The 21,799-nt window shown below is 48.3% G+C and overlaps 1 protein-coding gene across 1 annotated transcript in view; it reads left to right on the top strand.

Annotated features, from left to right (window-relative positions):
• Positions 1-21,799, top strand: part of LOC144480691 (uncharacterized) — a 72,299-nt gene extending 50,500 nt beyond the window's left edge. Inside the window, exon 4 of the mRNA XM_078200286.1 lies at positions 19,089-21,799. Within this exon, the coding sequence (XP_078056412.1) occupies positions 19,089-20,048 (960 nt within the window). The 3' untranslated portion in view covers positions 20,049-21,799. The remainder of the gene's footprint in view (positions 1-19,088) is intronic.

The following is a 21,799-nucleotide window of genomic DNA, read 5'->3' on the forward strand; positions in this document are numbered from 1 at the left end:
GTCCCACAGTCCAAAGATGTGCGGGTTAGGTTGATTGGCCAGGTTAAAAATTGCCCCTTAGAGTCCTGGGATGTGTAGGTTAGAGGGATTAGCGGGTAAATATGTGGGGGTAGGGTCTGGGTGGGATTGTGATCGGTGCAGACTCGATGGGCCGAATGGCCTCCTTCTGCACTGTAGGGTTTCTATGATTCTATGATTTCTATGACATTATAGCTGGCCAGGTTGTTTTATCTGCAGTGGGAAAGTCCAGGATGTACGGAAAACAAAACACAAGTCAAAAACAGCTTGCATTCATCAGCCACAGTACCTTCATCTTTCACAACACACCGAGGAAAATAATAGCTCGACTAGTAATACAGAGACCCAGGGTAATGTTCTGGGGATCCAGGTTGGAAGTCTACCATGGCAGGTGGTGAAATTTGAATTCAGCAATAAAAATCTGGAATTGAAAGTCTGACGATGATCATGAAAGCATTGTGGATTGTCAGAAAAACCCATCTGGTTCACCAGAATCTGGAATTCGAACCCTGGTCCCCAGAACATTAGTTGGGTTTCTGGATCAATAGTCTAACGATAGTACCACTAGGCCATTGCCTCCCCAATGCTTTGGCCTCAACGACTTTCTCTGGTAGTGAATTCCACACATTCACCACCCTCTGGGCGAAGAAATTTCTCCTCGCCTCAGTTCTAAAAGGTTTACCCCTTATCCTCAAACTGTGACCCCCATAGTTCTGGACTCCCCCCCACCATCAGGAACATTCTTTCTGAATCTACCTTGTCTAACCCTGTTAGGATTTTATAAATTTCTATGAGATCCTCTCTCACTCTTCTAAACTCCAGTGAATATAATCTCTCCTCATATGACAGACCTGTCATCCCAGGTAAACCTTCGCTGTGCTCCCTCTATACCAAGGACACCCTTCCTCAGATAAGGACACCAAAACTGAATGCAATACTCCAGCTATTATCTCACCAACGCCCCATACAATTGCAGTAAGGCGATGGGCTAGTGGTATTATTGTCAGATTGTTCATCCAGAAACTCAGCTAATGTTCTGGGGATCCGGGTTTGAATCCTGCCACGGCAGATGGTGGAATTTGAATTCAATAAAAAAATTAAGAATCTACTGATGCCCATGAAAGCATTGTCAGAAAAACCCATCTGGTCCGCCAATGTCCTTTAGAGAAGGAAATCTGCCATCCTTACCCGGTCTGGCCTACATGTGACTCCAGAGCCAGTAGGAAGTTTAACAACACCAGGTTAAAGTCCAACAGGTTTATTTGGTAGCAAAAGCCACACAAGCTTTCGGAGCTCCAAGCCCCTTCTTCAGGTGAGTGGGAATTCTGTTCACAAACAGGGCATATAAAGACACAGACTCAATTTACATGAATAAGGGTTGGAATGCGAATACTTACAGCTAATCAAGTCTTTAAGATACAAAGAACGTGAGTGGAGAGAGCATCAAGACAGGCTAAAAAGATATGTATTGTCTCCAGACAAGACAGCCAGTGAAACTTTGCAGGTCCAGGCAAGCTGTGGGGGTTACAAATAGTGTGACATGAACCCAATATCCCGGTTGAGGCCGTCCTCGTGTGTGCGGAACTTGGCTATCAGTTTCTGCTCAGCGACTCTGCGCTGTCGTGTGTCGCGAAGGCCGCCTTGGAGAACGCTTACCCGAATATCAGAGGCCGAATGCCCGTGACCGCTGAAGTGCTCCCCAACAGGAAGAGAACAGTCTTGCCTGGTGATTGTCGAGTGGTGTTCATTCATCCGTTGTCGCGACCCAATGAGCCAAAGTTTGATTTAATTTATTATTGTCACATACATTAGTATACAGTGAAAAGCATATAAAAAATACAAAGCATACCATTCATAGAGGAGGAAAGGAGTGGATGCAGAATGTAGTGTTACATTCATAGCTAGGGTGTAGAGGAAGATCAGTTTAATATATAGTAGGTCGATTCAAAAATCTGACGGCAGCAGGGAAGAAGTTGTTCCTGAGTCAGACTTTTGTACTTTTTTCCTTACGGAAGAAGGTGGAAGAGAGAATGTCTGGGGTGCGTGGAGGTTCCTTAATTATGCTGGCTGCTTTTCCAAGGCAGCGGAAAGTGTGGACAGAGTCAATGGATGGGAGACTGGTTTGTGTGATTCATGACCCTTTGTAGTTTCATGCGATGTTGGACAGAGCAGGAGCCATACCAAGCTGTGATACAACCAGAAAGAATGCTTTCCATGGAGCATCTGTAGAAGCTGGTGAGAGTCGTAGCTGACATGCCAAATTTCCTGAGCGCTCATTCTCAGCACTAATTACACCAACCACTGGGAAAGAATAACTTCAGCTGCTCCAGTCTCTCCAACTCACTGAATTCCCTCATCCTTGGAGCCATTCTTGTGAATCTCCTCTGCACCATCTCTAAGAACTTCACATCTTTCCTAAAGTGTTTGGCCCATATGTAGGGTTCCATTCTAGAGGGATAGAATTGAAAAGCAGGGAAATTATGTTCAACTTGTTTAGATGTGGAGATGCCGGCGTTGGACTGGGGTAAACACAACAAGGAGTCTAACAACACCAGGTTAAAGTCCAACAGATTTATTTGGTAGCAAACGCCACTCGCTTTCGGAGCGCTGCTCCTTCGTCAGGTGAGTGGGAGTTCTGTTCACAAACAGGGCATATAAAGATGTCCCGAGGCATGGTACATTGGGGAGACCATGCAGACGCTACAACAACGGATGAATGAACACCGCTTGACAATTACCAGGCAAGACTGTTCTCTTCCTGTTGGGGAGCACTTCAGCAGTCACGGGCATTCGGCCTCTGAAATTCGGGTAAGTGTTCTCCAAGGTGGCCTTCACAACACACGAGAGCGCAGAGTCGCTGAGCAGAAACTGATAGCCAGGTTCCGCACACCTGAGGACGGCCTCAACCGGGATCTTGGGTTCATGTCACACTATCTGTAACTCCCACAACTTGCCTGGACCTGCAAAATCTCACTAACTGTCCTGTCTGGAGACAATACACATCTCTTTAACCTGTGCTTAACCCCCTCTCCACTCACATTGTCTGTACCTTTAATATTTGATTAGCTGTAAAGACTCGCATTCCAATCATTATTCATTATTCTGTAAATTGAGGTTGTGTCTTTATATGCCCTGTTTGTGAACAGAACTCCCACTCGCCTGACGAAGGAGCAGCGCTCCGAAAGCTAGTGGCGTTTGCTACCAAATAAGCCTGTTGGACTTTAACCTGGTGTTGTTAGACTCCTTACCAACTTGTTTAGAACCAGGGTTAGACTACACTGGAAGCACTGTCAACATTTTTGATCTCCATTTAGAAAAAGGAAATAAACTTTAGAGTTTAAAAGTTTATTTATTAGTGTCACAAGTAGGCTTACATTGACACTGCAATGAAGTTGCTGTGAAATTCCCCCTAGCTGCCACACTCCGGTGCCTGTTCAGGTACACTGAGGGAGAATTTAGCACAGCCAATGCACCCTAACCAGAAATAGAGGCACTGGAGAAGGAGCAACCAAGATTCACAAGAATAATCCCAGAACTGAGAGCATTTAACCCTCAGGAAAGACTGGGGCTGCTTTTCTCTAGAAAAGAGAAGACTGAAGGGTGACCAGATGGAAGTCTTTAAGATTGGGGTGGCACAGTGGTTGGTACTGCTGCCTCACAGCGCCAGGAACTCGGCTTCGATTCCCGGCCTCGGGTCACTGTCTGTGCGGAGTTTGCATGTTCTCCTCGTGTCTGTGTGGGTTTCCTCCGGGTTCATAGAAACATAGAAAAACTACAGCACAAAACAGGCCCTTCGGCCCCACAAGTTGTGCCGAACACATCCCTACCTTCTAGGCCTACCTCCCACAGTCCGAAAGATGTGCTGGTTGGGTGCATTGGGCCGTGTTAAATTCTCCTTCAGTGTAACCCGAACAGCTGCCTGAGCGTGACGACTGGGGGATTTTCACAGTAACTTCATTGCAGTGTTAATGTAAGCCGACTAGTGACTAATAAATAAACTTTTTTTTAAAGAGGTTCAATAATCCAATAGGGAATTCAGGAGAAACCTCTTTACCCAGCGAGTGGTGCGAATGTGGAACTCACCACCACAGCGAGTGGTTGAGGTGAACAGCACGAATACATTGAAGGGGAAGCTGGATACATACATGAGGGAGGAAGGAATAGAAGGATATGCTGATGGGGGGGAGATGAAGAGGGGTGGGTGGAGGCTCATGTGGAGCATAAATACTGACATAGACCAATTGAGCCGACTGGCCCGGCCCTGTGCTGTAGACTCAATGGAACAGAGACAAATGTATTTAATTTAGATCTACCTGTAGAGGTAGATTTACTTTCCAGGATAAAATAAATGTCCCTCATCAACTTTTGTGGGTCATTTCAGTGGAAATGTGCTCTCCCAGGCTCAAAGAGCATCAGCCCACTGAAAGCAAAGTCGTGAGACCGGCCAGTCCAGCAGAAAGAAAGCCTCCCACTTCACCCACTGTCAGATTGGACATGGTTCAGTCCTGGATGTGATCAACAGCAGCAATAACAGCAGAATCCCCAACCCCTGTCATCACTTGTGAACTCGCTGGTGTCTCCGCAGGTGGGATGACTGAGTGAATCCCTTGTCGCACTCAGAGCAGATGAACGGCCTCTCCCCAGTGTGAACTCGGTTGTGATTCTGCAGGGAGCAGAAATGACTGAATCCCTTCCCACACACTGAGCAGGTGAACGGCCGCTCCCCAGTGTGAACCCGCTGGTGTGTCCGCAAGTGGGATGACTGAGTGAATCCCTTCCCGCACACGGAGCAGGCGAAGGGCCTCTCCTCAGAGTGGACTCGCTGGTGGATCTGCAGGTGGGACGAATCGATGAATCCCTTCCCACACTCTGGGCAGGTGAACGGCCTCTCCCTGGTGTGAATTCGCTGGTGTCTCAGCAGTTTAGTGGACGTTCCAAATCTCTTGCCACACTCTGAGCAGCTGAATGGCCTCTCCCCGGTGTGAACGGACTGGTGGGCCTCCAGATGGTGTGGAGCATCGAATCCCTTCCCACACACAGAGCAGGTGAATGGCCTCTCTCTAATGTGAACTCGCTGGTGTCTCAACAGGTTAGATGAATGAGTGAATCCCTTCTCACACTCACAACAGGTGAACGGCCTCTCCCCGGTGTGACTGCGTCGATGTGTTTCCAGCACAGATGGGGACCTGAATCCTTTTCCGCAGTCCCCACATTTCCACCGTTTCTCCTTGATGCGGGTGTCCTTGTGTCTCTCCAGGTTTGATGATCAGTTTAACTCTTGCCCACACACGCAGGTAGAATCTCTCCCCGCTGTGAATGCTGCGATGTATTTTCAGGCTGTGTAACTGGTTAAAGGTCTTTCCACACTCAGTGCACTGGAACACTCTCACTTGAGTGTGTGGGTGTGTCTCAGTGGCTTTCCAGTCACGCTGATGTTGAAAGTCTTCTGAAGCAGACAGAACGGAGAAAGATTTCTCCTTCTAGATTCAAAGGCCAATGATATCCACGCCACAATCCATCCAGGTATTGCCGATCTTGATGGAATGTTTGAGTTTTCTGTCTGTAAATCTCCACATCTAAAAAAATTCAGAACAGACAATCCAAGATTAGCTGGAATATTCTTTCCTCTCTCATTCCCCAAAAGCTGTGAATCTCCATCCCACACACCCTCCCTCCATTCTCACTCTGCTGTATCTAATATTCACCCTCCCAATTCTCCTGAAGGTGCTGATTGAGGCTGATTGACAGATCCAAAGAACAAGAACAAAGAACAATACAGCACAGGAACAGGCCCTTCGGCCCTCCAAGCCCGTGCCGCTCCCTGGTCCAACTAGACCATTCTTTTGTATCCCTCCATTCCCACTCCGTTCATATGGCTATCTAGATAAGTCAAAGATGCTCACTGCTTCCTGTCCTGGACACAGACAGCTGAAAACCTTCAGGCTTACAGATGCTAAAGTTTCAGATATAGACATAGGGTGGCACGGTAGTTAGCACTGCTGCCTCGCCAGGGACCCGGGTTCAATTCCTGGCTTGGGTCACTGTCTGTGTGGAGTTTGCACATTCTCCCTGTGTGTGCATGGGTTTCCTCCGGGTGCTCCTGTTTCCTCCCACAGTCCAAAGATGCGTGGATTAGGTGCATTGGCTGTGATAAATTACCCCTTAGTGTCAGGGGAGACAAGTTAGGGTAAATACATGGGGTCATGGGGGTAGGGCATGGGTGGGATTGTGGTCGGTGCAGACTCGATGGGCCAAATGGCCTCTTTCTGCACTGTAGAATTCTATAATTCTATAAATTATCAGACTAATGATGTGTGTATTTCACTGTACCCTATTATCTGATTAGAGATAAAAGCAGGATAAGAGAAAAAAAAACATATTTTTCTCCAGTGAAGGGACATGACATGAAACTCACTGCCGACAAGGGTTTTGAAATTGGAGAATGATTTCATAGTGAAATTGGACGGACACTAGAAGGAAATAAACTAGCAGAGGAATGGGGATATAGAATCATAGAATCCCTACAGTACAGAAGGAGGCCATTTGGCCCATCGAGACTGTACCGATCACAATCCCACCCAAGCCTTACTCCCGCAACCCCACGCCTTCATCCTGCTAATCCCCCTGACACTCGGGTGAGTTTAGCACGGCCAATCCCCCTAACCCACACATCATTGGACTGTGGGAGAAAACCGGAGCACCCGGAGGAAACCCACGCAGACGCGGGGAGAATGTGCAAACTTCGCACAGACAGTGACTTGAAGCTGGGAATCGAACCCGGGTCCCTGGTGCTGTGAGGCAGCAGTGCTAACCCACTGTGCTACCGTGCCACCCATAAACCTGGCCAGGAATCGAACTCGAGCCGAACCCTAACCACTAGACCACCGGGGAAGGGGAATGGGACTGACTGGATTGTTCTACAGAGAGTCGGCATGGACTCGAGTGACCGAATGGATTCCTTCTGTACTGTAATGATTCTGTGACTGGAAATATATAACCTTGCTACAGTATTATGTTACAAGACTAGAAGTAATAACAATTGAACTTTATTACAGAACCATAAATATCTACTCTGTACAATATAACAACACTAGACATATCCCTGTCCTATATTAATTTACTGTCCCCTTAAATGTCAATTACAATCATAGAACCCTACAAGTGCAGAAAGAGGCCATTCGGCCCATCGAGTCTGCACCAACCACAATCCCGCCCAGGCCCTATCCCCATATCCCCACATATTTACCCACTAATCCATCTAACCCACGCATCTCAGGACACTAAGGGCAATTTAGAACGGCCAATCAATCTAACCCGCACATCTTTGGACTGTGGGAGGAAACCGGAGCACCCGGAGGAAACCCACGCAGACACGAGGAGAATGTGCAAACTCCACACAGACAGTGACCCGAGCCGGGATTCGAACCCAGGTCCCTGGAGCTGTGAAGCAGCAGTGCTAACCACTGTGCTACCGCGCCGCCCTCATGTCAGCCATCTCCTGGGGAAACCAGCCCTTTAATTGTGAACATTAGGAAAGAGACCATCCTAGGTTCAAGGTGAAGGGGGGGAGGTTTAACACAGATATCAGAAGGACATATTTTACACAGAGGGTGGTGGGGGCCTGGAATGCGCTGCCGGGCAAGGTGGTGGAGGCGGACACACTGGGAACGTTTAAGACTTATCTAGTTAGCCATATGAACGGAGTGGGAATGGAGGGATACAAAAGAATGGTCTAGTTTGGACCAAGGAGCGGCACAGGCTTGGAGGGCCGAAGGGCCTGTTCCTGTGCTGTATTGTTCTTTGTTTTGTTCTTTTAGCCAGACAAATAAATGTGTGAAGCTGAGGAGTAAAGGATGTCAATGTCTTTAAGAGAGAGAGAGAGACCTGGGCCAATCTTTCCAGAGTCTGCAGCCTCCCTGGATTCACTTCCTTTCCCCTTCAGTTGCTGCAAGTCCCCAATTTCCCCCAGAATGAGAAAAGAAATGGAAAGGGGAAGAAGGGAAAGTGTTTTACTCACAGATGTTGGCGACAGGAGGACGTTTGACTCTGTCTGAAGCTCAATCTTCATTCACACAAAGCCCGCGCTCTGACTGGCTGGAGGACCAGGCAGGTAGCACAGTGGTTAGCACTGCTGCTTCACAGCTCCAGGGACTTGGGTTAGATTCCTGGCTTGGGTCACTGTCTGTGTGCAGTTTGCACATTCTCCCCGTGTCTGCGTGGGTTTCCTCCGGGTGCTCCGGGTTCCTCCCACAGTCCAAAGATGTGCGGGCTAGGTTGATTGGCTATGCTAAAAATTGCCCCTTTGTGTCCTGAGATGTCTACATCTTGGTTAGATGGATTAGCAGGTAAATATGTAAGGATATGGGGGTAGGGCCTGGGTGGGATTGTGGTGGGTGCAGACTCGATGGGCCAAATGGCCTCCTTCTGCACTGTAGGGTTTCTATGATTCTATGACCAGAGGCCTTCCAATCTTCCAGTCTTTCCCATTGGTCAACACCTCAACATGAAGCTCAAAGTGTGGGTGCTCCCCTGCACATGCGCAGTCTTCACCTCCCTTGGACATGCGCAGTCCCGAGGGGTGGGGGGCGGGAGATCACCGAGCGGCTTCTCGCTCTGGCCGGAGCCGGTTGCCAGGAAACCTTGGATCGAGGTGGTGTCGGGGGAGGGAGAACAATGGGTGGGGGCGGGGCTCCCGGGTCCGCGCGCCTGAACCCGGAGACGTCACCGCGGAGCAGAGTGATTGCTATTGGGTGATTCAGGCAGGACTCCATTGTGCCGTCACAATGACTCAGAGGGGCGTTCCCAGCACACAGTGTCCCATTGGCAGCAACATCACTGGTTACAGAAGCAGCACATTGCGGATTGGACACCAGCTCAGCGCGGCTGGCGGTCAAAGCCCCGCCCACCCCCACGTGGGACCGGGTCCCGCCCCCTCATTGTCCACATGCCGGAGAGTGACCAATGGTAACGCTTGGAGGACCGGATGGACGCTGGTCCTCCAGCCAATCAGAGTCCGGGTCTTGTGTCCAAGGTTGTATGGAGCTTCCATTACTGCGCAGCAAAGGCTGCTGCTGCTCTGTTTGTCTCAATGAAAATTGAGCTTCAGACAGACAGATGTTGGAGACAGAACTTCCTTCTGTCGCCAACATCTGTGAGTTAAACCCTTTCTTTTCTCCCCCTTTCCATTTCTTTTCTCATTCTGGGGGAAATTGGGGACCTGCAGCAACTGAAGGGAAAGGAATTGAATCCAGGGAGGGTGCCGACTCTGGGAAGGTTGGCCCAGGTCTCTCTTTCTCTTAAAGACAGTGACATCCTTTGCTCCCTCAGCTTGACACATTTACTTGTCTGGATAAAAGGATGGTCCCTTTCCTAATGTTCATATAAGGGCTGTTTTTTCCAGGACATGATATTTAAGGGGACAGTAAATTAATATTGTACACATTAATCATAGAATCCCTAGTGCAGGCCCATTGAGTCTGCACCAACCATAATCCTACCCAGGCCCTATTCCTGGAGCCCCACATATTTACCATGATAATCCCCCTGACATTGCCTTGTTAGTCCCCCCCAAAATGAATCACCTCACATTTTTCAGGGTTAAATCCATTTGCCACTGTTCTGCCCATGTCCAGTCTGCAGGTGCAACAGGTGATCAAGAAGGCAAATGGGATGTTGGCCTATATCGCAAGGGGGATAGAATATAAAAGCAGAGATGTCTTGCTGCATCTGTACAGGGCATTGGTGAGGCCGCAGCTGGAATACTGTGTGCAGTATTGGTCCCCTTATTTGCGGAAGGATATATTGGCCTTGGAGGGAGTGCAGAGAAGGTTCACCAGGTTGATACCAGAGATGAGGGGTGTTGATTATGAGGAGAGACTGAGCAGATTGGGTTTGTACTCGTTGGAATTTAGAAGGCTGAGGGGGGGATCTTGTAGAGACCTATAGATAATGAATGGGCTGGATAGGGTAGAGGTGGAGAGATTCTTTCCACTTAGAAAGGAAGCTAGAACTAGAGGGCACAGCCTCAAAATAAAAGGGGGTCAGTTTAGGACAGAGTTGAGGAGGAACTTCTTCTCTCAGAGGGTGGTGAATCTCTGGAATTCTCTGCCCACTGAGGTGGTGGAGGCTACCTCGTTGAATGTGCTTAAATCACGGATAGATGGATTCCTGATCGGTAAGGGAATTAGGGGTTATGGGGATCAGGCGGGTAAGTGGAACTGATCCACTTCAGATCAGCCATGATCTTATTGAATGGCGGGTCAGGCTCAAGGGGGTAGATGGCCTCCTCCTGCTCCTATTTCTTATGTTCTTAAGTCATGAGACCAGCCAGTCCAGCAGAAAGAAACCCTCCGACCCTCCCTGTTGACCAACTGTGAGAATGAACAAAACGCAGTCCTGGATGTAATTGAGAGCAGGAACAATAACAGCAGAATCCAACCCCTGGAATCACTCGTGAACTTGCTGGTGTCTCAGCAGGTGGAATGAAACACAAAATCCCTTCCCACACTGAGAGCAGATGAATGGCCTCTCCCCAGTGTGAACTCGCTGGTGTCTCTTCAGGGTGGATAACTGACTGAATCCCTTCCCACATTGAGAACAGAAAAATGTCTTCTCTCCGGTCTGGGTTCACTGATGTGTCTTCAAGGTGGGTGAGTTACCGAATTCCTTCCTACGTCGAGAGCAGGTGAATGACCTTTCCCCAGTGTGAACTCGCCGGTATCTCCGGGGTGTGGATGGATCAGTGAATCCCTTTCCACATTCGGAGCAGGTGTACGGCCTCTCCCCAGTGTGAGCATGCTGGTGTGCAAGCAGGTGAGATGACCGATTGAAACCCTTCCCACTCACAGGGCTGGTGAATGACCGTGCCCCGGTGTGAAAGCCTCGATGAGTTTCCAGCAGAGATGAGGGTCTGAATCCCTTCCCACAGTCCCCACATTTCCACGGTTTCTCCATGGTGCGGGTGTCCTTGTGACTCTCCAGGTTAAACAATCAGTTAAATCTCACACAGATCACGGGTGCAGTCTCTCCCCGCTGTGAATGCTGCCATGTATTTTCAGGCTGTGTAACTGGTTAAAGCTCTTCCCACACTCACTGCACTGGAACACACTCACTCAGCTGTGCACTTCCGCACAGAGCCCGCGCTCTGATTGGCTGGAGGACCAGAGTCCTTCCGGTCCTCCAACTCTTCCCATTGGTCAGCGCCTCAGCTTGGGCGTGTGTGTCCATTGGTCACACTGATGTTTAAAATTTTCTGAGGCAGACAGAACAGAGAAACACTTCTCCTTTTGGATTCAAAGGCTGATGGAAGGTCACGATGAATTGAATGACTATGTCAGATGTTGATGTTATGACTGGTTCGAGATTTCTGACTGTAGATTGTCACCTTCTGATATCCTGAAAAAGAAATTTACAACAGACATCACAGTCAGTACAGGATAGAAATTCAGAACAGACAATTCTAGTTTCTATGGAACATTCTTTTCTCTCTCGGCACGGTAGCACAGTGGTTAGCACTGCTGCTTCACAGCTCCAGGGACCCCTGGATTCGATTCACGGCTTGGGTCACTGTCTGTGTGGAGTTTGCACATTCTCCTCGTGTCTGCGTGGGTTTCCTCCGGGTGCTCCGGTTTCCTCCCACAGTCCAAAGATGTGCGGGTTAGGTTGATTGGCTATGCTAAAATTGCCCCTTGGTGTCCTGGGATGCGTAGATTAGAGGGATTAGTGGGTAAAATATGTAGGGATATGGCGGTAGGGCCTGGTTGGGATTGTGGTCGGTGCAGACTCGATGGGCCGAATGGCCTCTTTCTGTGCTGTAGGGTTTCTATGATTTCTCATTCCCCAAAAGCTGTAAATCTCCACCCACACCCTCTCTCTCCATTCTGACTCTGCTGTATCTAATGTTCACCCTCCCAATTCTCCTGAAGGTGCTGATTGACAGATCCATGCTCACTGCTTCCTGTCCTGGATTTATTTATACATGAATTTATTCATGTAAATTGAGTCTGTGTCTTTATATGCCTTGTTTGTGAACAGAATTCCCACTCACCTGAAGAAGGGGCTTAAGGCTCCGAAAGCTTGTGTGGCTTTTGCTACCAAATAAACCTGTTGGACTTTAACCTGGTGTTGTGATTGATCCACAGTCCTCAGGGTTGGCAGCAGGAGAAATACTTAATACAATTAATGTTACCAGAGAGGCAGTGCTGGGTAGACTAATGGGACTGAAGGTGGATAAGTCCCCGGGTCCGGATGGAATGCATCCCAGGGTATTGAAAGAAATGTCAGAGGTAATAGTGGATGCGTTAGTGATTATTTATCAAAACTCGTTGCATTCTGGGGTAGTGCCGGTTGATTGGAAAACGGCTAATGTTACGCCGCTGTTTAAAAAAGGAAGGAGACAAAAGGCGGGTAACTATAGGCCGGTCAGCTTAACGTCTGTAGTAGGGAAAATGCTGGAATCCATTATTAAAGAGGAGATAGCAGGGCATCTGGATAGAAATGGTTCGATCAATCAGACGCAGCATGGATTCATGAGGGGAAAGTCGTGCTTGACGAACATGTTGGATTTTTATGAAGATGTGACGAGGGCGGTTGATGGAGGAGAACCGGTGGATGCGGTGTTTTTGGATTTCCAAAAGGCGTTTGATAAGGTGCCCCATAAAAGGCTACTGAAGAAGATTAGGGCACACGGAGTTGGGGGTAGTGTGTTAAAGTGGATTGGGGACTGGCTATCCGACAGGAAGCAAAGAGTCGGAATAAATGGGTGTTTTTCCGGTTGGAGGAAGGTAACTAGTGGCGTGCCGCAGGGATCGGTACTCGGGCCGCAACTATTTACCATTTATATAGATGATCTGGAGGAGGGGACGGAGTGTAGGGTAACGAAGTTTGCAGACGACACAAAGATAAGTGGAAAAGTGAATCGTGTGGAGGACGGAGAAGATCTGCAGAGAGATTTGGACAGGCTGAGTGAGTGGGCGAGGATATGGCAAATGGAGTACAACGTTGAGAAATGCGAGGTTATACACTTTGGAGGAAATAATAACAAATGGGATTACTATCTCAATGGAAACAAATTAAAACATGCTACCGTGCAAAGGGACCTGGGGGTCCTTGTGCATGAGACGCAAAAGCCCAGTCTGCAGGTACAACAGGTGATCAAGAAGGCAAATGGGATGTTGGCCTATATTGCGAAGGGGATAGAATATAAAAGCAGGGATGTCTTGATGCACCTGTACAGGGCATTGGTGAGGCCGCAGCTGGAATACTGTGTGCAGTATTGGTCCCCTTATATGAGGAAGGATATATTGGCATTGGAGGGAGTGCAGAGAAGGTTCACCAGGTTGATACCGGAGATGAGGGGTTTGGATTATGAGGAGAGGCTGAGGAGATTGGGTTTGTACTCGTTGGAGTTTAGAAGGATGAGGGGGGATCTTATGGAGACTTATAAGATAATGCGGGGGCTGGATAGGGTGGAGGCGGAGAGATTCTTTCCACTTAGTAAGGAAGTTAAAACTAGAGGACACAGCCTCAAAATAAAGGGGGGTCGGTTTAAGACAGAGTTGAGGAGGAACTTCTTCTCCCAGAGGGTGGTGAATCTCTGGAATTCTCTGCCCACTGAGGTGGTGGAGGCTACCTCGCTGAATATGTTTAAAGCGCGGATGGATGGATTCCTGATCGGTAAGGGTATTAAGGGTTATGGGGATCAGGCGGGTAAGTGGTACTGATCCACGTCAGATCAGCCATGATCTTATTGAATGGCGGGGCAGGCTCGAGGGGCTAGATGGCCTACTCCTGCTCCTATTTCTTATGTTCTTATGTTCTTATGTTTACCCCAGTCCAACGCCGGCATCTCCACATCCTGTCCTGGACACAGAGACCATAACAAATTGAAGCTGCAGTCGGCCATTTGAGCCCTTTAAACCATTCAATGAGGTCATTAGTTCATCTAGCTCAGCATCATTCTCCCCACACTAAACCCATATCCCTTGATATCTTCAATATCTCATAACCAATCAATCTGTCTCTTGAAAATCCTTGATGACTGAGGCTCCACAGTCCTCAGGAGTTTAGAATTCCAAAGCTTCACCACATCCTTGAGTTTGGAAATCCCTCCTCATCTTAGCTTTCTCTCCATCTTCCTGTCTGTTTCCCATAACTATTTACATCCTTGTTAGTCAAAAATCAGTCTAACTCATCCTGGAATATATTCAATGATCCTCCGCCTCCACTGGTCCCTGTGGAGGGGAAATCCCAAAGACTAACAACCCTCTGAGGGAAGAGATGTCTGGAAATATATAACGTAGCTACAGTTCCATATTACAAGAGTATGGATTCTATTTAAAAATGAGACTTGAAGGAAATGAACTTTCAGGAAAACGGGGATGTAGAGGGGGAAATGGGACTGGAATGTTACAGTAAGAAGTCTCACAACACCAGGTTAAAGTCCAACAGGTTTATTTGGTAGCAAATATGGTAGCAAAACAGTCCAAAGATGTGCGGGTTAGGTTGATTGGCCAGGTTAAAATTGTCCCTGAGATGCGTAGTTAGAGGGATTAGCGGATAAATATGTGGGGGTAGGGCCTGGGTGGGATTGTGGTCGGTGCAGCCTCGATGGGCCGAATGGCCTCCTTCTGCACTGTAGGGTTTCTATGATTCTATGAAATACCATAAGCTTTCGGAGCACAGCTCCTTCGTCAGATGGAGTGGATATCTGTTTTCCAACAGTGCACAGACACAGAAAACAAGTTACAGAATACTAGGTACTGGGGGAGGCTTGGTTGCTGCTGGTGGTGATGCCGAGTTTCTCAAGTTTCCTGTTCTTGGTGTGCATGTAGATGGTGTAGTTCCTTTGTCTCGTCTGCTTGGCAGAGCTTCGCAGCTGGTCTGCGTCCTGAGCGCAAGTTGAGAATATGGATTCGATCTTGGTTTCCAGACTGCGGCGTTTGCTGTAGAGTTGGTGTATGAGGTGTTTGAGGAGGGTGAGAGAGGTGCGACGGCAAAGCCTCTCAGCGTAGTCTGTGTTATAGGTTGACCTTGCTACCAAATAAACCTGTTGGACTTTAAACTGGTGTTGTGAGACTTCTTACTGTGCTTACCCCAGTCCAACGCCGGCATCTCCACATCATGACTGGAATGTTATACAGAGAGTTGGCACGGACTCGAGTTACTGAATAAATTCCTTCTGTGCTGTAATGACTCAATGACTGGAAATATATAACATAGCTACAGCATTATATTACAAGACTAGAAATAATAATAAATGCACTTTATTACAGAACCATAAATAATATATCTAATCTGGACCATATAACAACACTAGACGTATCTCTGTCCTACATTAATTTACTGCTCCCTTAAACGTCAAAGAGCAAAGAAAATTACAGCACAGGAACAGGCTCTTCGGCCCTCCAAGCCTGCACCGACCATGCTGCAGGAACTAAAACACCCTACCCTTCCAGGGACCATATCCCTCCATTCCCATCCTATTCATGTATTTGTCAAGACGCCCCTTAAAGACGTCACTATCGGATCTGCTTCCACTACCTCCCCCGGCAGTGGGTTCCAGGCAGCCACCACCATCTGTGTAAAAAACTTGCCTCCTTTAAACCTTGCTCCTCACATCTTAAGCCTATGCCCCCTAGTAATTGACTCTTCCACCCTGGGAACAAACTTCTGACTATCCACTCTGGCCATGCCCCTCATAATCTTGTAGACTTCTATCAGGTCGCCCCTCAATCTCCATCATTCCAGTGAGAATAAACCAAGTTTCTCCAACCTCTTCTCATAGCTAATGCCCTCCATACCAGACAACATCCTGGTAAATCTTTTCTGTACCCTCTCCAAAGCCTCCACATCCTTCTGGTAGTGTGGCGGCCAGAATTGAACACTATATTCCAAGTGTAGCCTAACTAAGGCTCTATAAAGCTGCAACATGACTTGCCAATTTTTAAACTCAATGCCCCAGCCAATGAAGGCAAGCATGTCGTATGCCTTCTTAACTGCCTTCTCCACCTGCGTTGCCATTTTCAGTGACCTGTATACCTATATACCCAGATCCCTCTGCCTATCAATACTCTTAAGGGTTCTGCCATTTACTGTACATTTCCTATCTGTATTAGACCTTCCAAAATGCATTACCTCACATTTGTCCATTTAAACTCCATCTGCCATAGGCAGAAGGATCTGGGTATAAGTCTAAGTACACAGGTACTTTTAGCCAGACAAATAAATGTGTCAAGCTGAGGGAGCAAAGGATGTCAATGTCTTTAAGAGAGAGAGAGACCTGGGCCAACCTTTCCAGAGTCTGCACCCTCCCTGGATTCACTTCCTTTCCCTTCAGTTGCTGCAAGTCCCCAGTTTCCCCCAGAATGAGAAAAGAAATGGAAAGGGGGGAGAAAAGAAAGGGTTTTATTCACAGATGTTGGAGATGCAGTTTTAGTCTGACGAAAGCTGATTCTTCATTCAGAGAGCGAGGAGCAGCAACTTTGCTGCTGAACAAAGCTCAATGTCCAACTTCCGCATTCAGACAATGCGGGAGCTTTGATTGGCTGGAGGACCAGAGTCCTTCCGGTCCTCCAACTCATCCCATTGGTCAACACCTCAGCATGAAGGCCGGGGGGGGGGGAAATGGGCGCTTCCTCACACATGCGCAGATTCCACTCTCCCTTGGACATGCGCAGTCCCAGACCGGGGGCGGGGGCGGGGGCGGGGGGGGGATCACTGAGCGGGCTGATCGCTCTGGCCAGCAGCCGGTTGCCTGGAAACCGTGGCTCGAGGAGGTGCAGGGGGAACAATGGGTGGGGGGCGGGGCTCCCGGGTCCGCGCGCCCGGGCCTGCGCACTGGAACCCCAGCACGTCACCGCGGAGCAGACTGATTCCTACTGGGGGGGCATTCAGGTAGGGTTCCACCGTGACGTCACAAAGATTGAGCTTCAGACAGAGTGAGACTTCCTCCTGTCTCAAGAGGCAACATCTGTGAGTGAAACACTTTCTTTTCTCCCCCCTTTCCATTCCTTTACTCATTCTGGGGGAAATTGGGGACTTGCAGCAACTGAAGGGAAAAGGAAGTGAATCCAGGGAGGGTGCAGACTCTGGAAAGGTTGGCCCAAGTCTCTCTCTTAAAGACATTGACATCCTTTGCTCCCTCAGCTTAACACATCAATTGTCTTATTTATCAGTTAATGATCTCTTTCCTAATGTTCCCAATTAAAGGGCTGGTTTCCCCAGGAGATGTCTGACATTTAAGGGGGCAGTAAATTAATATAGAACAGAGATATAGAAACAGCACAAAAACAGGCCCTTCGGCCCCACAAGTTGTGCCGAGCATATCCCTACCTTTTAGACCTACCTATAACCCTCCATCCTATTAAGTCCCATGTACTCATCCAGGAGTCTCTTAAAAGACCCTATTGAGTTTGCCTCCACCACCACTGACGGCAGCCGATTCCACTCGCCCACCCCCCTCCATAGAAATCATAGAAACCCTACAGTGCAGAAGGAGGCCATTCGGCCCATCGAGTCTGCACCGACCACAATCCCACCCAGGCCCTATCCCCACATATTTTACCCGCTAATCCCTCTAACCTAAGCATCTCAGGGGCAATTTTAACCTGGCCAATCAACCTAACCCGCACATCTTTGGACTGTGGGAGGAAACCGGAGCACCCGGAGGAAACTCACGCAGACACGAGGAGAATGTGCAAACTCCACACAGACAGTGACCCGAGCCGGGAATCGAACCCGGGACCCTGGAGCTGTGAAGCAGCAGTGCTAACCACTGTGCTACCGTGCCGCCCTCCGTGTGAAAAACTTCCCCCTAACATTTCCCCTGTACCTACCCCCCAGCTCCTTTAAACCTGTGTCCTCTCGTAGCAGCCATTTCCACCCTGGGAAAAAGCCTCTTGAGAGTCCACCCGATCTATGCCTCCCAACATCTTACACACCTCTATTAGGTCTCCTCTCACCCTATGTCTCTCCAAGGAGAAAAGACCGAGCTCCCTCAGCCTATCCTCATAAGGCATGCCACTCAATCCAGGGCAACATCCTTGTAAATCTCCTCTGCACCCTTTCAATCTTTTCCACATCCTTCCTGTAATGAGGCGACCATGTCTAGTGTTGTTACATGACACAGATTAGATACATTATTTATGGTTTTGTAATAAAGTACATTTATTATTATTGGGGACTTTGCAGCAACTGAAGGGAAAGGAAGTGAATCAATTCTGTATATTCCACACATTTTCAGTCTTGTCATATAGACATATATCTGTCTGGCAGCCGGCATGGAGATTTTCAGCTCCCTATGTCCAGGACAGGATGTGGAGATGCCGGCGTTGGACTGGGGTAAACACAGTAAGAGTTTTAACAACACCAGGTTAAAGTCCAACAGGTTTATTTGGTAGCAAATGCCATTAGCTTTCGGAGCGCTGCTCCTTCGTCAGGAGCTCCGAAAGCTAATGGTATTTGCTACCAAATAAACCTGTTGGACTTTAACCTGGTGTTGTTAAAACTCTTACTGTGTCCAGGACAGGAAGCAGTGAGCACTGTAGGGATTCTATGGATCTGTCAATCAGTCTCAATCAACACCTTCAGGAGAATTGGGAGGGTGAATATTAGATACAACAGACTGAGAATGGAGGGAGAGTGTGTGGGATCAAGATTTGCAGCTTTTGAGGAATGAGAGAGGAAAGAATGTTCCTTAGAATAATAGAATTGTCTGTTCTGCATTTCTATCCTGTAGTGACTGTGGTGACTTTTGTAAACTCCTTTTGCAGAATATCAGAAGGGGAGGATTTACAGAAGAAATCTTAAACCAAATGTTATGTCGAGATCTGACAGAGTCACTCAATTTGTCGGGACCTGAATATCATCGGTCTTTGACTCTAGAAGGAGGAATGTTTTTCAGTTCTGTCTACTTCAAAAAACTTTAGACTGGAAAAGCAGTGAGAGACACACACCCGAGTGACTATGGATAGAAGTTTAACAAGTTACACAGCCTGAAAATACATCACAACATTCACAGCGGGGAGAAACTGTACACATGTTCTGTGTATGGACATTGCTTCAATTGAATGTTTAACCTGGAGAGTCACAAGGACACCTGCACCATGGAGAAACCGTGGAAATGTGAGGACTGTGGGAAGGGATTCCGTTCCCCATCTGATCTGGAAATTCATCAACGCAGTCACACCGGGGAAAGGCCATTCGTCTGCTCTGTGTGTGGGAAAGGATTCAGTGTGCCATCACTACTGCAGAGGCACCAGCGAGTTCACACTGGGGAGAAGCCGTTCACCTGCGCTGACTGTGGGAAAGGATACACTCATTCAACCACCCTGCTGACACACCAACGAGTTCACACTGGGGAGAGGCTGTTCACCTGCTCTGTGTGTGGGAAGAGATTCACTCAGTTATCCATTCTCCTAACACACCAGCGAGTTCACACTGGTGAGAGACCGTTCTCTTGCTCTGAGTGTGGGCAGGGATTCAGTCGGTTCTCGTACCTGCGGACACACCGGCGGCTTCACACTGGGGAGAGGCCGTTCACCTGCGCTGACTGTGGGCAGGGATTCAGTCAGTCCTCCAACCTGCGGACACACCAGCGAGTTCACACTGGGGAGAGACCCTTCGCCTGCTCTGAGTGTGGCAAGCGATTCACTCAGTCGTGCAGTTTACTGAAACACCAGCGCATTCACACCAACGAGAGACCTTTTAAATGCTCTGACTGTGATCGAGTCTTTACAACCTCTTCAGACCTCATTGTCCACCAACGCATTCACACTGAGGAGAGACCGTTCAGCTGCTCTCACTGCGCAAAGAGTTTTAAAACATCTTCCCGCCTCCAGATCCACCAGCGAATTCACACCGGGGAGAGGCCCTTCCCCTGTCCCGTCTGTGGGAAGAGATTCAATGCTGCATCTAACCTGAGGACACACCAGCGAGTTCACACTGGAGAGAGGCCATTCTCCTGCTCTGAGTGTGGGAAGGGATTCACTCTGCTATGTAACCTGCAGAGACACCAGCGACTTCACAACTAACTACAGGGATGGGGCCTTTTTTGGAAGGCAGCCAATCCCTGGTTCATTCCTCCGGCAATGCCTTGACCAAATCAAGGGTTTAAACTTGGATAAAAATTTAGAAATTAACTGTTCCTTGGTGCATTCTCCATAGCAACGACTTGTTAAAAGTTACTTGTGGTAAACTCACAGTGAAACATATTTGAACAGGGATCAAAACCAAGTTACAGAAACAGTAAGGTTAACTCCCTTCACCACTGTAGCCAGCGAGCTATTGTTTAATACAATAATGGCCAAACACGATGTTGGGGAAGGCTTGAAACAAAGGCAATTAGATATATAGATACTCCATTTCATACTAGAAATTTACAATACGAATCACAATGGAGTATAACAGTTCGAGGAGCATCATGGGGCGAGCTGACTTGACCATATTCCAGGCGGTATTCAGTAATACAGACACAGGAAACAGCTTGCTCAACAGGGCCTCCCACTTTAGCCGCCCCCAGGCAGCTGCCTCTGAGTAACTGTTCATGGTTACTAGGCAGACACAAAGTCGAGACAAAGGAGTCTATGTACAGAGAAGGCCCAAGGACAGTTGATGAAGGGGGTCTGGGAAACATGAGGAAACCTATCTGTTCATGAGCTGATCACGCAGCCTCATGATGCCCAGGTATTAATTTAATTGGACCTATATGTAATGTATGCAATCTGTAGCCATTCTGATTGGATTGTGTCATAAGACCATAAGACAAAGGAGCGGAAGTAAGGCCATTCGGCCCATTGAGTCCACTCCACCATTCAATCATGGTTGATTTCAACTCCATTTACCCGCTCTCTCCCCATAGCCCTTAATTCCTCGAGAAATCAAGAATTTATCAATTTCTGTCTTGAAGACGCTCAACGTCTCGGCCTCCACAGCCCTCTGTGGCAATGAGTTCCACAGACCCACCACTCTCTGGCTGAAGAAATTTCTCCTCATCTCTGTTCTAAAGTGACTCCCTTTTATTCTAAGGCTGTGCCCCCGCGTCCTAGTCTCCCCTGCTAATGGAAACAACTTCCCTACGTCCACCCTATCTAAGCCGTTCATTATCTTGTAAGTTTCTATTAGATCTCCCCTCAACCTCCTAAACTCCAATGAATACAATCCCACGATCCTCAGACGTTCATCGTATGTCAGGCCTACCATTCCCGGGATCATCCGTGTGAATCTCCGCTGGACCCGCTCCAGCGCCAGTATGTCCTTCCTACAAGATAATGAACGGCTTAGATAGGATGGACGTAGGGAAGTTGTTTCCATTAGCAGGGGAGACTAGGACGCGGGGGCACAGCCTTAGAATAAAAGCTGGAATGGGCTGAGTATAAGAATTGATGAATGACGGGGGGTTCTTTCAGAGTATTACTAATATAAAGACTCGCAAAGTATCCCGGCTAAAGATGTATCTTTATTTGACCAACGCACACTGGGAGAGACGGCATTGGGCAGTCCAACGCCTCTCTAAAGAGAAGGTCCTGAGCATTTCAACACCTCTCTGAAGTTGCAATACATCTGCCAGGACAATTATACATTTCTCGAGTTCGCTTTTCCCACCTACCATCGGTTATGAACCAGTCAGCATTAGGGGCGGCACGGTAGCACAGTGGTTAGCACTGCTGCTTCACAGCTCCAGGGTCCCGGGTTCGATTCCCGGCTCGGGTCACTGTGTGGAGTTTGCACATTCTCCTCGTGTCTGCGTGGGTTTCCTCCGGGTGCTCCGGTTTCCTCCCACAGT

This window comes from Mustelus asterias, chromosome 30 (assembly GCF_964213995.1).
Source record: "Mustelus asterias chromosome 30, sMusAst1.hap1.1, whole genome shotgun sequence".
Lineage (NCBI taxonomy): Eukaryota > Metazoa > Chordata > Chondrichthyes > Carcharhiniformes > Triakidae > Mustelus > Mustelus asterias.